At 43.6% G+C, this 15,395-nt stretch overlaps 1 protein-coding gene across 6 annotated transcripts in view; it reads left to right on the top strand.

Moving 5' to 3' along the window:
• Positions 1–15,395, top strand: part of LOC117254999 (nucleosome-remodeling factor subunit BPTF-like) — a 53,029-nt gene that overhangs the window by 27,385 nt on the left and 10,249 nt on the right. For 5 of the 6 annotated variants that reach the window (XM_033623533.2, XM_033623529.2, XM_033623531.2 and 2 more), the window contains 13 exons: positions 847–1,072; positions 1,508–1,657; positions 5,112–5,242; positions 5,618–5,732; positions 6,527–6,744; positions 7,530–7,770; positions 7,892–8,175; positions 8,494–8,607; positions 8,783–8,944; positions 9,439–9,521; positions 13,247–13,472; positions 13,720–14,048; positions 14,767–14,940. In XM_033623533.2, the coding sequence (XP_033479424.2) occupies positions 847–1,072; positions 1,508–1,657; positions 5,112–5,242; positions 5,618–5,732; positions 6,527–6,744; positions 7,530–7,770; positions 7,892–8,175; positions 8,494–8,607; positions 8,783–8,944; positions 9,439–9,521; positions 13,247–13,472; positions 13,720–14,048; positions 14,767–14,940 (2,453 nt within the window). The remainder of the gene's footprint in view (positions 1–846; positions 1,073–1,507; positions 1,658–5,111; positions 5,243–5,617; positions 5,733–6,526; positions 6,745–7,529; positions 7,771–7,891; positions 8,176–8,493; positions 8,608–8,782; positions 8,945–9,438; positions 9,522–13,246; positions 13,473–13,719; positions 14,049–14,766; positions 14,941–15,395) is intronic. The other variant, XM_033623530.2, reaches the window with a different exon arrangement.

Below are 15,395 nucleotides of genomic sequence, written 5' to 3'. Positions count from 1 at the left end.
TCTCAGTTTGACTCAAGCCGGCAGGTGGTGTCGCCTGTGACTCAGCTTGGCAAGTCACTAGTGGCTGGTTTTAGAATGTAAGGCGCGTCACCTGTTTCAACAGCCAATCAGCTTAGAGCATTGTCAGCTGGTTAAGTCGGTTACAAACTGTTAGCTTGTTAAAATGACAACGTTTTTGACGTATATTACACAAGGCTTAACATTTTCGTAAATAAAATCACAACATAAATTTGCATAAGCCCCCCGGGTATTCCATTGAAGCATGGCTCCAAATTTTCAACTCTCATTTTTGTGTTTTTGCTGTTTTATCATTACTGGAAATGCAACTGTAGCAAGTATCTCATCATTACCATCATTCATACTTTAAGATGCTATAAATTATACCCAACTTACTAGGAAAAAAAGCCTGAAAAGATGTAAGTTAGAATTTAGATATAGAGAGTTTTCTCTATGGAGACGATACACTGTCTTCTCTAGTCCCATTGGTGTAAATTGGCAAGTCCCATAGCGTTGCAGAACGGTGCATTTCAAGTAGGTACAAGTTTCAACACGTCTCATTGCAAGTCTTTGGTCTGAACTTGGCTGAAAGAAGACACTGTTTGATTACTGGGATGTAGACACACTTGCTCTTTTTCAAGCAATGAGTGAAAGGTGGCGCAAGCCAACAGACTGCTGATGGTATCATTTGGCCAGGCAGCAAACGCCCAAACATCCCTGTCTATACCAAGCTATACCACTGTATCAGCTCACTTCTACTCGACAGATTTAATGTGTTGGCAGTTCTTTTGAAAACTTCTGTCATTGGTTTCTATGTTAATGTACTGACTGACTTTTATACCATCTCAGAAACGTCTGGAGCAGAAACCCGGCTCAGTCACAGCCACCCCAGCAGGGACTCCTGCAACACCCGTCGCCACGCCCAAAGTAATCGTCGGCTCAATCTCAGGCCAGGGCACCCCCAGCACCAAGGTGGTACTGTCCACCAAGATGGGCACCCCCGTCACATTCCAGCAGAACAAGAACTTCCAGCAGTCGTTCGCCACCTGGGTCAAGCAGGGTCAAAGCACACAAGGTACTTTATACAGTAGTGTAACTAAAAGCCAGTTTGCTGTCCTTGAGTCTGGTGGAGCTGCAGGGAAGCACAGTGTAATCTTTGTTTTTACCTAAACTGAGGGGCAGAGCATGTCACAACAAATCACTAGACGTGTTCACAAGAGAGACGCTATTCACCCTTGAAGTTGACATTGAGGTATAGTCCGTAATATATCTGTAACTCAAGATGTGTTCCTGGATTGGTTGTAATGAACTAGTCAGTATTGATATGTTTGTACAACAAAGTGTGAAGCTTCCTGAAAATCTGGTTTTCTTTTTCATGCGTATGATCGTGTTTTCAGCCTGTTGATTTGCCGTGGGGGATATCGAAGTTTATTAAAAATAGTAATGATATTGGGTTTTAAATAGTAACAGTATTTATCGTAATATTTTGTTTGTTTGCTTGCTTCATTAGGAACGGGCACGGAGACCTCCGTAGCCTCGTCTGGTGGGCACACCTTCCAGATTACAGGAACCTCAGTGGGCGGAAAGGTGGTGACCACCAAGTTACCGCTGCCCGCCAACAGCAAGATCGTCACAGTCAATGTGCCAACTTCACAAGGAGGTACGGCGGGTTTTAATAAGTCACACCTCTGAGGGCACAAATTACATTTATTCAGTGTGTAGACGTTTCTTCTTTCCATCAACCACAGTTTGGGGATGCATGTATGTTTGTGTTTTCATTGCTTCACCTCGGACCCACAGCTGAGACGTTTCAAAGGTGTCAGAGGAGCCAAATTAGATCTGGCTCATTAATTGGATGCCATTGTAAGCAATTTAACGTGCCAACCACGCGCACGGCGCTGTAGAAGTACTGAGCCTGTCTTCACTCATTTCAAATGTTACTGGTGCCAGCAACCGCAGGCCCAAATATTTTGAAGTCTCCCTATTAGACACAAATTAGACATTCCTCTGTCCTTGATTACCACTGTCAGTGAGCCAAGGACACAAGTAGACGGTCGGTTTAAAGGGCCACATCTTAGCAGAACTATGGGGCTCAAGTGTTCAGCCTTATTAAACACACTGGCCTCACTGAATCAGTCACACAGCTGTCACAGTTAGTTTGGCCATGGTGTTAATGCAGCCATATTTTTCTTTACATGCTTGAAATCAGGCACTTCATTTAGCCAGGTTCAGACCTCAGAATTATCACTCACGTTCCCGATTAGTTCAGTGATTCCCTGTTAGCTTTAATTTGCAAGTTTGTCCTTTAGTGATGTTGTAGATTCATCCTAAAACATTTTGTTTTATTGAATATATTGTAGCACTTCTGATGGCCTTATTGCATGTCAAAATAAGCAACCAATCAGAGCCGAGGAGTCTGTACTGCAGCTGTCAACTGTGTCAATCACAGCTAAACAGTACACTAAAATATGTTTCTGAAAACACTTGAGGTGAAAAATAGGCAATCCAATTACAGGATCTTGATTCATATCTGATCAGAGTAGTATGACAGTTTGGCAGCAGTTCACGAGCAGTGATTGACTGTGCCACAGTAGATTGCAAATGCCATTAGATGCATATCTGAATCGTCACTGCAGCCAAGGAATGACTCTAAGAGAAAAAAGTTGTACTTTTTAACCATGGAAAATCACAAATTAAAGCTTTTAAACCAAATTCTTCACAACCGGAAATGCTCCAGCAGGAATATGATCCGAATTCAAGGACATCAGCAGCCAAGTTTATGTTTCCCTGAGGCTGACATGTAGCCGCAAGTAAGGGTGTATTTAATATAAACACTTGCAATGACATGCATGGAGCAGGTAACCATATAAAGTAATCCATCACAAGCTACAGAAAAGCAGCTTGTGATGGAAAGCAAAATACAGAAAAGCATAAAAGGTCCTCTTTAAGCTTTTTGTTCCATCTGTTTCCAGCTGCACAAATGTAAAAGGTGCGACCATTTCAGAAGCAGTCAGTCACTCGCTGTGTTTTGTGCTACTGTAGCAGCGTGGTCTGCACCAGCCCCATTGTGGTGCCCGCCATGTGCCAACCTCATGCGTCAGCAGCTTAGTTTGGAGTGGCACATCATGTCTGGCTGTGTCCCGTCGGCATGGTAATCTAATAGAAAGCTGTTATTTTGGTTGGATGGTTTTTGGGATGGTAGACTTGTGTAGTCTGAAGTTCTAAATTCAGCCCTGCAGATTCAGGATTGTACTATCTTAAGAGAGGTGCTTTTCAACTTTTGGCAGCGTCAATATTGACACCGCAGGGATGAGACGATGGTTTGTACTGAGCACCACCTGGCCTGTCTGTGGTCCTGTCAAATTACTGGATGATGGATATTGCTCAACACTCGGTAGAGGTGGTCTGTCATGTTGACGTGTTCCATTTAAAGCTGCTGACAGCTCTCATGTGGGTTACAGAGGTCAGATTCAGCTTTCTTTAAATCAATTACTGGACTACATGCTGCGTGCACAGGATGATTTTGAAATTCAAATGTGGCATTTGAACCAGAACAACATCCGATAGGAGAGGTTAGTCTGGAAATTTAGGAACCTTTCTAAGATGTACCCACAGATCAGCCAACTGATTTGGATTCACAGGTTTAAAGTCTTTTACAGCTTTAACAACAAGTCAGTTTTATCCTTTCTGAAAAGCTGAGTAACAGAAAAATGTGGAGAGAACTGAAGAGATGTTAATTTTTTAAACATGACGCAATAATGATGGCACTAAAAATAGCATCTCAGTATACAGTAAATGTATCATTTAATACAGACTTGCTTAAATAAATCTTTGCATTCATCAGATGAAGAGAATGATTTTCACCGAGCATACAAAGAAAGTGATTTTTCTTCCCTTTGAAGTTACCATGAAGGAGAAACTAAGTTCAGGTGGAGTGTAACCATTTAATGGACATGTGTATTTATCCAGCATGACTGTTGGGCGCCCTGTTTGTTTTGGAAGGGCTTAAGGAAGTTAGGCAGGAAAACAAGTTTACCCTGAGGTCTGCTTCCCAGACAGGTAGGCCTCTATAGCGGGATTCCATTTTTCTTTTTTTCCCTCCGTCTTTTTGAATAAAAGTGGACCTCTCTACTCACCGGAGTCCCAACTCCCCGACCTCTCCAAACAGCCAGCCCATAGAAAAGCGTGTTTGATGTGTGTGACCAGAGCAGCTACTCCCCTGGTCTTACGACCGGTTTTAACGTTCCTGTTTGAAGAGGGAAACCCTTGATGTATAGGTTTACCTGCTCGGTTGCGGTCGAAAAACCGCAGTGAGAAGGCAGCAGAAGGAAAAAGAACGACACTCTCATGGTTTCCATTTCTGCCATTGGCTTCACGTGAGCTCATTAAGGCACAGAGCCTGGTGAACAAATATGAAACGCTCCCTTTGTCAGGTTAAAGTTAAAAAGTAGGATCTGAACTCATGCATAATTTATCAGGGGGGTTCAGGTATGTTGGGGGAAACCCAACTAAGCTTTCAGTGAGCCTTTGAAGATTTTGTTTACCTGCTCAACTAATATTTACTGTTGCTGTGATCAAAAGCTGGCCATCGCGCAAGGAGAGAAGCCCACAAATAATGTATTGAGTTGTATCAACGCAGGACTTCTGTACAACTGCTCGCTTGTGACACGCGAACATGTAGCCGCTGCTTCACATCAGTAATTGTATTACGATGTTTAAGCTTTTTCAAATGTGCTGGTGGATGTGTTTGATGTAGTAAAAGGCAGGTATTTGACTTGTAAACATCATTGATCTCTAAAAATATAAGCTTACAAGCAGTCCTGTGAGAATATAATTAAAATTGTATCTTTAAACCACACGTCTGTTTAAACTACCCTCATAGATAAACTGTCCCTTCCTTGTAGCATTTTTCTCTCTGTCTCTTACTTGACTTCACTTTAAGTTTTTCCTTGTCATTTCTTCATCTTTCCACCAGTTCTGTTCTTGTCTTGACTGATAATTAAAATTGACAGGCTGCTTCCTGGGAAACCTTGACTTCGCCCCACCCCTCTCCTCATGCCTCTCTCTTCTCATTTGTTCACTCTGGTATCTTTCTGTTTCTCTTTTCTCTGCAGGTGTGGTTCAGCAGAAAGTGCTGGGTATCATTCCCTCCAGCACAGCAGGCGGTGCTCAGACCTACACCACATTCCAGCCCCGCACCACCACGCTCAACATCAGGCCCAATACCCCAGGCTCCCAGCAACAGGTACAACCGCCTTCTCCCTGCTCTGAAGTGTCTATAGAGTTGTTTTGACTTAGTGTGTTCATCCCTTATGTGATCACAGCTGTAGTCTGTACATTATCTGCTTTCTGCTTTGTTTCGTTTTCATTGAATTTTCTACTATGTTTGTAAAAAAGCTCTCACATTACTGATTTTGTAGCCTGTGCTGTTGGTACTTTTTAAACTTTATAGAGCTGGTTATATCTCCATTTTCTCTATACGTAATTTTATAGAATATAATGAATAATTTTTCATCAGCTCCAGGTGCGCCCCTCTGCACCTTTTGACCTCTTTTTTATCTTTTAAAACACTGGGTTGAAGCAAACAATTAATAATATCTTCATGAAAATATCCTTTTAGGTACTGGCAGCTGGTGGTCAGATCCGTCCAGGCATGACAGTGATCCGAACACCGATCCAGCAGACAGGACCAATGGGAAAGACGATACTCCGAACACCCCTCATGGTCCAACAAGGTAATGCACTCTTTGTGAGAGTTTGACTTCTTTTCAGTTGGAAAACCTTAAAGAAATACTGCACACTGCAGGGTGGTGCCCGCCCACATCTCCTGGAAGATGTCAATGGAAAAATTCCAGTCAAATATCATCTGTTTTTATTGAGCTTAAAAAGCAATTGATAGGCAGGCTTTATGAAGTATGACATCATCATGGCATGTAGATTCATAATTTTTTCTTTTGATTTATAATCCAAATTCAATAGACTTACATACATGGTAATGCTATTTTAAAACTAGATATATGATGCTAGCCTACGTTTCTTGGTGCAACACACAAATGCAAAGAATTTCCTTCAGCTTTAGACCTACATTTTATCAGATAAAATCAAAAAGAATAAAAACTATTTGAATAAAAAATACATGTAGGCCTATCTGGCTCACAACATTTTAACTACGGCATGCGGCAGTTGACTTGAAATAATTTCCATTCGCTATAGGCCTTTTCTCCTATTATCTCCATTATGACCAGAAAACATTAAATATGTCAGACTGCGACAGATTTTCCCTATTAAAAAAACTGATAACGTAAACCCTTGCATACTGGCAGCAGGTCTAGAAACAACCTAAAATGGGACTGTTTCATGCCCTCTTTGTAAATCAGTGCATGGGCGGGTGTCTGTGAATGTGTAATCTCCCTCTTCTTGCTAAATTCTGAAACTACAACAGCTGTCCGGAGCAGATTGGGGACCTTTAATGTCTGCACATATGAAACTCTAGTTAAAAGTACTATCTTAATTCACCTTTCTCTTCCAGGTCAGGGTGGACAGCAAGTGGTGACGCAGATCATTCGTGGCCAGGCAGTTTCCACAGCAATATCTGGTGCCAGCCCTGTCGCCACGGTTACCGGCCAGGGGGCAGCCAGCCCCACCACGGCAGGACAGGCGGCAGGCCAAACACCACCCGGCACCCCGCGGGCGCAGGGGCAAGGCCAGGTTAAACTCACCCTGGCGCAGCTCACCCAGCTCACACAGGTTAGTGAAGGACAGCGAAAATTCCCGGATGTCTTGTGTCACACTGCCCAGATAGCAATGAAATTTGATTTAAAATAAAGGATACCATGGCCTGTAACTTGTTATACAAAAATTTTTGATCATATCAGACATGTACACTCCTTTGGACAGCCTTAGTGTAAGATTTGTACACAGTATTTCTCCACATGTTTTCCTTTAATTACAGTAAGAGGAAAAAGACATTCAAATGGGGAAGTATTCAGATTAATTCATTGATCTTTCAAAGATATGAACTATAACAAGTATTATTTTAGCCTCAGCATGAAAGGATGATTATAAATTGTGTGGACGTCCATGTCTCCACAGAAATGGAACACGTATGATCTTAATTTTGAAATGTCGAGGCTACTTAGGTTCTCGGGAGTTCAGTTTTAAAAATTTCTACCAAAACAGTTTTGCTTTTAAAAGTCAAAGACCCCAGTATCAAGTATACGGTTTAATGGGCTTTATAACCACATCCCAGCAACAGTTCATGACCCAGCTCAAGTTCTCTTAGAGGACAAAGGGAAACTCTCCAAAAGCTTGTGAGAGACAGAGCCCCCCGTCTGTGGTGGAGCCAACAGCTACAAACACTTTTACCAATCTGAAACAAGGTTTGAGACTTTGTGGGGGAAAATGGGATAACTATCATTCATTTATGCTTTGGATAATGGGATGTATCCACCTTTTATTACCAAAGGCAGTTTCATTTGTATTAAGACTGAGAGGTACAGTGTGACTCACCTACTCCTCTCTACCTCTCGTAGAAGCAGCAGGCTGGGTCAGGTGTGGATCGGCAGGCTGGTGTCAGTGGTACCCAGCAGGCTCTGACGGTGATGGTTCAGGGACAGGGCCAGACCACCGGCCAGCTGCAGGTCATACCTCACGGGGTCACCGTCATCCCAGGACCCGGTCAGCAGCTAATGCAGGCAGCGCTGCCCAACGGCCAGGTGCAGCGCTTCCTCTTCACCCCTTTGGCCTCAGCTGCCACACCCACATCAAGCACAGGTACAAGAAACAAGCACTGATCACTGGACAGACAAACTCTCAAACTGCAGACAATGAGGGCGACATTTTGACGATGACATTCTCCTGCTCACCTCTGACCTCTATCTCTCTTTTTCTCCAGCCACCACAGTCCCAGGCCAGCCCAACTCCACCTCCACCAAGACCCCAGCCCAGCCCGCCCAGCAGGCTGCTGCCCCCGTCCAGGCAGGCGCGATCCCCTTAGCCACCACCAGCACCCCTTCGTCAGCCACCCCGCAGGGCCAGCTACCCCCTCAGACGCAGGCTCACATGCCCATTCAGTCTCCCACCTCGCTGCAGGTGAAAACGCAGGGAGGAACCGCCCAGCTGCAGCTGCAGCAGACGCCCCAGCTCATCAGTATGTCTGGACTGCAGCAGCAGGTACAGGTATGATTAGCAAAGAGACACTATGATACATTGTCAGCTACGAAGTCACTCCACTTCCCAAAACGGCTGTAGCTCAGATGACCTTGAACAACTTAGCAACTGCTCAGGTGATGCCACATAGTGTCCAGCAGACTTCAAACTATAAAACCTAGGTCATGCTATGAACTGCTAATTTAATAGATCCAGCTATTCTTAAGGTGGCGCCCTTTTAAATGAAGGGTGACATTAGGCTGACAGTGTGATCTAACTAATCCAAAACAACCCTGGTTGTCTTTTCAGCTTTGTTAAATTTGTGTATCTTCTGTGTTGTGACTGCAGGTGTTGGCGCAGCTGCAGGCCCAGCAGGGTGGAGGCTCACTGCCACAGCACATCAAACTGCAGCTTCCTATCCAGATACAACAGACCGGCACCACCTCAGCTCAGGGAGGACAGGTAGTGCAGCAAGCCTTCGAAACCAGACCCTAACTTAGATCACCTTCACAGGACTTTGTTTAAGGGTTTTGGTCCTTTGAGGAAAACAAATCAGAAAATGTTCTGTGCACTGTTTCACACATTTAGACAGAGTAATCCAAACTGTATACCTCCTCACACCATGCTGTCTGCACAGATTGGGAATGTAGTGACCATCCAGGCAGCTTCTGTCCAGGAGCAGCTGCAGAGAATCCAGCAGCTCAGAGAACAGCAACAGCAGAAGAAGAGACAAGCCGCAGAGGCCAAGAGAGAGCAAGCTCTCAACGCAGCCAGCCAGAGCGACATCATTCAGAAACAGGTGTGTGTGTGTGTGTCTGTGTGTGTGTGTGTGTCTGTGTGAGCTTGCTCAGGCGCCCATCGGAGCCAGGCCATCCGTCTCTGTCCAAGGCTCACTCTCTTCCTGCCATCAGTACATAAACAGTCACCATCCTCCAACCCTCCACTAAGGCTGCGTTTGTTTTTACAGCTCGGGCCCTGTCTCTGTTTGTTGAGCTTAATTCCACTGCTACTACTGTGTGCGTATGTTTGTGTGTTTTCACCTGTCCCTGTGTGTATTTGACACACTGTACTGTCTGGTCCATTGCTGTAGATATTTGTAGTGCACATTAAACATCACTAAATACACAAAGGGTTGTCACAAAGTCCAGGTGATTGTATGTTTTTGTTTAATTTTGTACTTTTGCCACTCTTTTTTTCTGCTTCACTGTAGCAGTTTCCTCTCACACCATAAATATCTTTCCTCTTGCTTAACATGTAGTTTGTTCTGACATCTTCCTGCGGGGTGTGTTTCAGGTGGTGATGAAGCAAAACGCTGTGATCGAGCACCTGAAGCAGAAGAAGACAATGACGCCTGCAGAGAGAGAAGAGAATCAGAGGTTTGTGTCCAGAAGTTGTCACTCTGTGTGTGTTGGGTGGGTCCTGTAAGAGAGATTATAGGTATGATATTTTGCACGCATTCAAAGGTGTCATTTCAAGAGGGAAAAGAGCATGCACACCATAGACATGGAAAGTAGCACAGACATTATGTTTAGAGTCATAATCTGTAGGACACTTATTCTTCGTTCAGTTCTTATGTACCCATGTTCTGATCATATGGATCTCACGTGGGCCGCCTGTACACTGTCCTCTCCCCTCTTCATTTGACTGTTATCCAAACACCACGTTGGGAGGTACTACACAGCGTGGGAACTTTTGGGTGTGTAACCACCAACAGCTGCATGCACTCACTGTGACCCTACAAGCACGAACACAAAGATGTATAAATGAGAGGAGTTGCACAATAAAATCACACAAGTCCCCTCAAACCTTACACCAATTTGTAGGGATGCAGCACTATATTATAAAAAGTCTATTAGCTTGGCATCATTTGCCAAATAATTCAAGTGGAAACAGACAACGTTTTCCTCCCTACTGTTTCCAAGTGGTGTTATTGTTGGCACCAGGTTGTCTCAAAAACAACTGGATTTTTTCAAAGCCTAGCAACTATCACAGTTTCCTAAAATTACTTCAGTTGTTCCAGTCTCTGCATTTCCACTACTGGAGATAGTAAAGATGCGAAGACTTTACAGTGATACTCTTTGGTAAATGGGGATAGCTACCGATAGCTACTGGGGAAAACAAAAGTGCTGTCCTCCTCCTGTTTTAATTGTGCAGTGGTTGAGGCACTTCTTTTGTGTCATAAATTGAACCTACATTTTCCCAGAATATTGTACCCGGTGGCAGACAGCACTGCACAGTAAAAGTGAGATTAAAGTGATGGTGTCATTATTCAGTAGCCATTGCATTTGCAGTTAGCATTTATTACATAATGATAAATTAAAGCAAAACCTTGTCTGTTTCCACTGTAAGATAAAAAAAAAAAAAAAAAGCAGCTTCCCTTTGAGTACATACCGTGTACATACGGTGGAGTGGGATTTGTGGGTTTCAGTTTATAAACACAAAATTCAAAGTTGGCCACTCCTCCCTGGCTTCTCCTGGACACGTGCTTATGATCTGGAATGTTGCTATAACGTTTTTATAGAGTCCCACCCTCACACCATATGCGCTGATATTGGCAGGTGACCAAAGGTTGATGCCCAGAAGCATCCTGAATACAGCAAAATAAAAGAAACAAACACTGCCAGGCCTCAAGTACATCTAGTGGGTCATATGATGATTGTGCTGGATTATTTTCATATGATTGTATAGATTGCTTTTAGGAAAATCCTCCTCATTCTGCCTTTGATCTGTTAGCACTCCACTGACAAGTACTACTGTTGGTGTACTGACACTGCTTTGTCAAGACCAGTTGTTATTTCCTGAAGGCCAGGTACTGTAGCGCCCAAGAGACTTTCTAACTCTCTTAAGACCCACTGTGTCAAAAATTTATGTTCACCTACTTTTAACCTTGAAAAAGGCGCATTTTTTTTCTGTAGTATTGATACACCGGTACCAGCTGTACTTTCACTCTCTCCCTTATTGTTAATGTTTACTACAGTCATTCAGCCGTTCTCTGCTACTAACAAAGAAAGGAAAAGTCGTTGTTGTCATGTTATAGCCATGTGTCATGTCAATTTTTCCCTGTGTTACCGAAAATGATATGAAATATTGATATGATATTTTTCAAGGTATAATATCAAATTTAGAAGTTGTAGTATTGTGACACTACTAAGTAAAGTTAGGACCACTACAACCATCAAAACAAAAACACAATCTTTAAAATAGAAGTCATAGTAGTGGATTGTTTAGAAAGGCTTCCCTCCTGTTTTATATGTTGTAGGTAGAGTATACTCTGACCTACAGTTAACCCTGACAACCATGTGTTTATGTCCACAGACGGTGTGTCAACACTGTACCCATTCACACAAACCTGAAATACCAAACCCAGACTACCGTGACATCACTACAGCAGCTCTGTCTGTTGTCTGTCTCTCCACTTATTTTTCATCCTTTTTTCCATTTCTTCATGTCATTCTTCTTTCTCTTGCTTTTCCTTTAGAACACAGCTCGGTCAGTAACAACCTGGAACTCTGACATCAGCATGCGTGTGTTTGTGTGTACTGTTTCATTAGCCTCCTCCACTTTCACGCTGCATTTGCAGTGTGTACTTCAGTGGACAAGCTTAAGGAACCGCGGCCCATCTCTGACCTCAGCAGCCAGCGTGTTTGTGCGTTATTCACACAAACGTGCACTGAACACAGCCTTCTGGCGCTGAACGTGAACCAGCAGTTTTCTATGTTAGTTGTGAATGTTAGCGAACACAAGTGAACATGCAGGAGCCACAGAGCCATGAAATGTCTTGATTTACTGTAATATACTGACGTCTAGTTTCGTCAAATGTTTGTGAAGAGTTTCTACAGTATCATCCAATTTTTTTTTCTCTTCTAAATTACTTGATATTTCTTGTAGTTTCCTTTTTGATTTGCAGGAAGTTGTGTCATCACACAGTATAGGACTCTACACACTCTACTCGCTTTGAATCCCCATGGGCATTATACTTTGCTTGAATTTGTACACATGACCTTTCTTCCTCCCTTTCCCATGTTTACATGAGCGGTGTGGCTTCTCAGTCGTCATCTATCTGCCCATCTCTCACCATACCTCTCTTCCAACCCTCACGTCCACTCCCATGCTACTGAAGCACAGAGTCTCATGCAAATAAACACTGGACAACCAAACATCCCTCTAACATCTGTGAGACACGTGGCCCAGTAACTCTGACTGCTTGGTTCTCACAGGGAGGATGACACAACGGCATCGCTTTTAGGTTCAGTGACTGAAAAGGCTATGTTGTGTAATTATGTGACTGGTCTCTCAAGTCTGCAGCCAGTTGCAACTGTTTTTTTGGAAGCTACACCATCTATTCCCTCTGCATGTCGACATAGTACTTTTGGAAGTTGTTGGGAAAAGCAGTTCAATTTTTATTTCAGCCCTTGTTTGCTAGTTCACATCAGAGAAGGGAAAGATTTCGAGGCAGATAGGGATGGGATATAAGAAAAGTCTCAGTCAAACCCTGGCCTTTGTAGTTAAATAGTTTACTCACCAGAATACCTCAAGGACATGCGTTGAGAGAAATACCTCCATTGTTCATTGACACACATACGCCATTGCGTACATGTGGAAAGTTTCAATGTTCGCGTTTTTGAAGTAGCCAATAGCCATGCAGGTCTCACTAGCTGAAACATTGAGGCATTGTTTGGATTAATACTCCATCCTGCCCACTGGTGTGTCAGAGGGATAACTTTCTTCCTCTGTGACTTCGACTGTACTGACTTTCTGAATTCAAGATTCAGATATGTGATAATCCTTTCCCTCCCTGCTCTTTCATCCGCCTCTCTCAGCAGGAGTATTATGTGCAGTTTATGCCTTAAAAATACCCTGAATGGGCCACAGCCCTTTTTCACATGGGTCCTCATTAGACTGGATATTTCTTGACCTGTGTTTGAAGGCGAGACTATACGTACATTACTGTATTATAGGAGCTGTTCATTCGCAATATACAGCGCTCCATTATTCTTGACAATATGCATTTATGGTCCTATAACTTTTCAAAGCTCAGGAGGACATAAGTCTGTAATTAATTCCTTTCCTATCGTCCTTTCTCCTGTCTGTGTCTGTCCAGGATGATTGTATGCAACCAGGTAATGAAGTACATCCTAGACCGGATAGACAAGGATGAGAGGCAGGCGGCCAAGAGGAGGAAGAAGGAGGAGGTGGTCGAGGCAAAAAGGAGGTTGGCCAACGCCAGCAAGCTCTCCTCGCTTCTTTACCGGCACAAAGAGAGCCTCAAGATGGAGATCCTGAAGAAGCGGGCGCTTCTCGACAAGGAGCTGCAGCTAGAGGCCCAGGTATTATGAAGGCAGGGAGAGAGGTAGCAGAAAAATAAGGAGCGTAATCTGTGTTCATTCAAATATCATCCAACCTATACATTTTCAAAACAAGCAGCTACAAAAACAGTAAGGAGAAGAATGCATAAAGCTTCACACACTCAGCGTGCTCCTTTGAAACGTTATTAATCATAAATGACAGAATCTGAATTTTAAACATGCACTCCACCCCTTTTTAACCCCATCTGTCCTGTCCTGACACTCCAAGGAGGAACTAAAGAGGGACCTGTTGCGGATGCGAAGGGAGAAAGAGAGAGCTCAGGCTGCAGCCCAACAGGCTGCCCAGGCTGCAGCCGCCGCCGCTGCTGCCCACAACCAGCAACAGCATACTCTGGCACACACGCATGGCGTCACCTCTCAGCACCACCTCACCATGAACGTCACCTCCACACACAAAAGGAAACGGGAAGAGGAGAGGGAGATGGCGACGTCAGCCAAGTCCAAGAAAAAGAAGATGATCTCGACAACAAGCACCAAGGAGAGCAAAAAGGATACCAAGCTCTACTGCATCTGCAAGACGCCCTACGACGAGACCAAGTATGATGATGCTCTCTGGAGTACTCTCTAATTAATATACTATTGACCCAGATGGTAGGTGTGGTAGTAGTAAGCCAATAAAAAACTGACTTAAATAGAGAATTCCTCAGTAACGAGAAATGTAATGGCCCCAAGTTTTGGTCCCTGCCTACCAGAAAGTCCCAGCTTCTAAAGTTGTATTTTGCAGTGGCCCAGAAACTATAAGGGTAGAATTTACTGTCAAACACAAGCCTCCAGATTGCAGCAAGTGTAGCACATTCATTCAGCCTGTAAGCAAGCACTGGGTGTAGAATCAATATTAGGATGAGGGATGGAATTCCGTTCAAAGTTGATGTTTAAACGTCACCTATGCAGCCACTTCCTGACTAGTAAAAACAGGAAAAAAAAGTGAAAACTATTTGCTAATTGCATCAATGCGGTCACGTAGCAGAGGACAAACACCCCCAAAAAAACACAGTTTATTCCTGCATCTTGCCTTTCTGTCAGTCTGTTCCTTTTTTTAACTTCACTTCACACATCACACAAAGAAAAGTACAAATGTAGTGGAAACATAAACATAAAAACGAGTGTAATCTATTGCATGACAACCTAATTTAAAACTAATGTTTTAAAAACCAGAATAAAGTTTGTTATATTTATTGACAAACTGTACACTAGTCGGTGTCTCCTGCAGTTAGACATAGTGACAACACCTTTTGTATCCTTTTTCTCTCCGAAGGTTTTACATTGGCTGCGACCTGTGCACCAACTGGTATCACGGAGACTGTGTGGGCATCACGGAGAAGGAGGCCAAGAAGATGGACGACTACATCTGTGTGGAGTGTAAACGAGGTCAGGAAGGCAGCACAGAGGAGCTGTACTGCATCTGTCAGACGCCGTACGACGAGTCCCAGTAAGGAGCTGCATGAGCATGTGTTTGTGTTTGTGTGCCTTATGCTGTGTTCACATGAGAGGCGATACAGCAACACGCTGCAAATCATTTTTGGTTCTGTTACTGTGTTATTTAGCTAAGCAAGCTGACGCAGTGTGAGCTTTCTGAGCATTGTGGTGCACACAGGGATGCAATGGAGCAGTGAAATGTGAAGTTAAAATTAAGGATAGACCGATACATCGGCCGGCCGATATATCAGGCCGATATTTGAGTTTTTTACTTGTATCGGCATCGGCCGATATGCGCGTGGGTTCGCAGATTTATTTTTCCCTGGCATGATTTACAGACAGGCATCCACGGGCAGCTCTGTGTTGCCGGAAGACCCTGCAGCGCACATGCAGCGAATCCTACTGTGTACAGTAGTTGTTGTTTTATTTATGCTTCAGCTTAAATATTTGTTTATTTTATAAAGACAT

The sequence above is a fragment of the Epinephelus lanceolatus genome, chromosome 3 (assembly GCF_041903045.1).
Source record: "Epinephelus lanceolatus isolate andai-2023 chromosome 3, ASM4190304v1, whole genome shotgun sequence".
Lineage (NCBI taxonomy): Eukaryota > Metazoa > Chordata > Actinopteri > Perciformes > Serranidae > Epinephelus > Epinephelus lanceolatus.
Note: the sequence above shows the minus strand (reverse complement) of the source record. Positions and strands in the feature narration are given on the sequence as shown.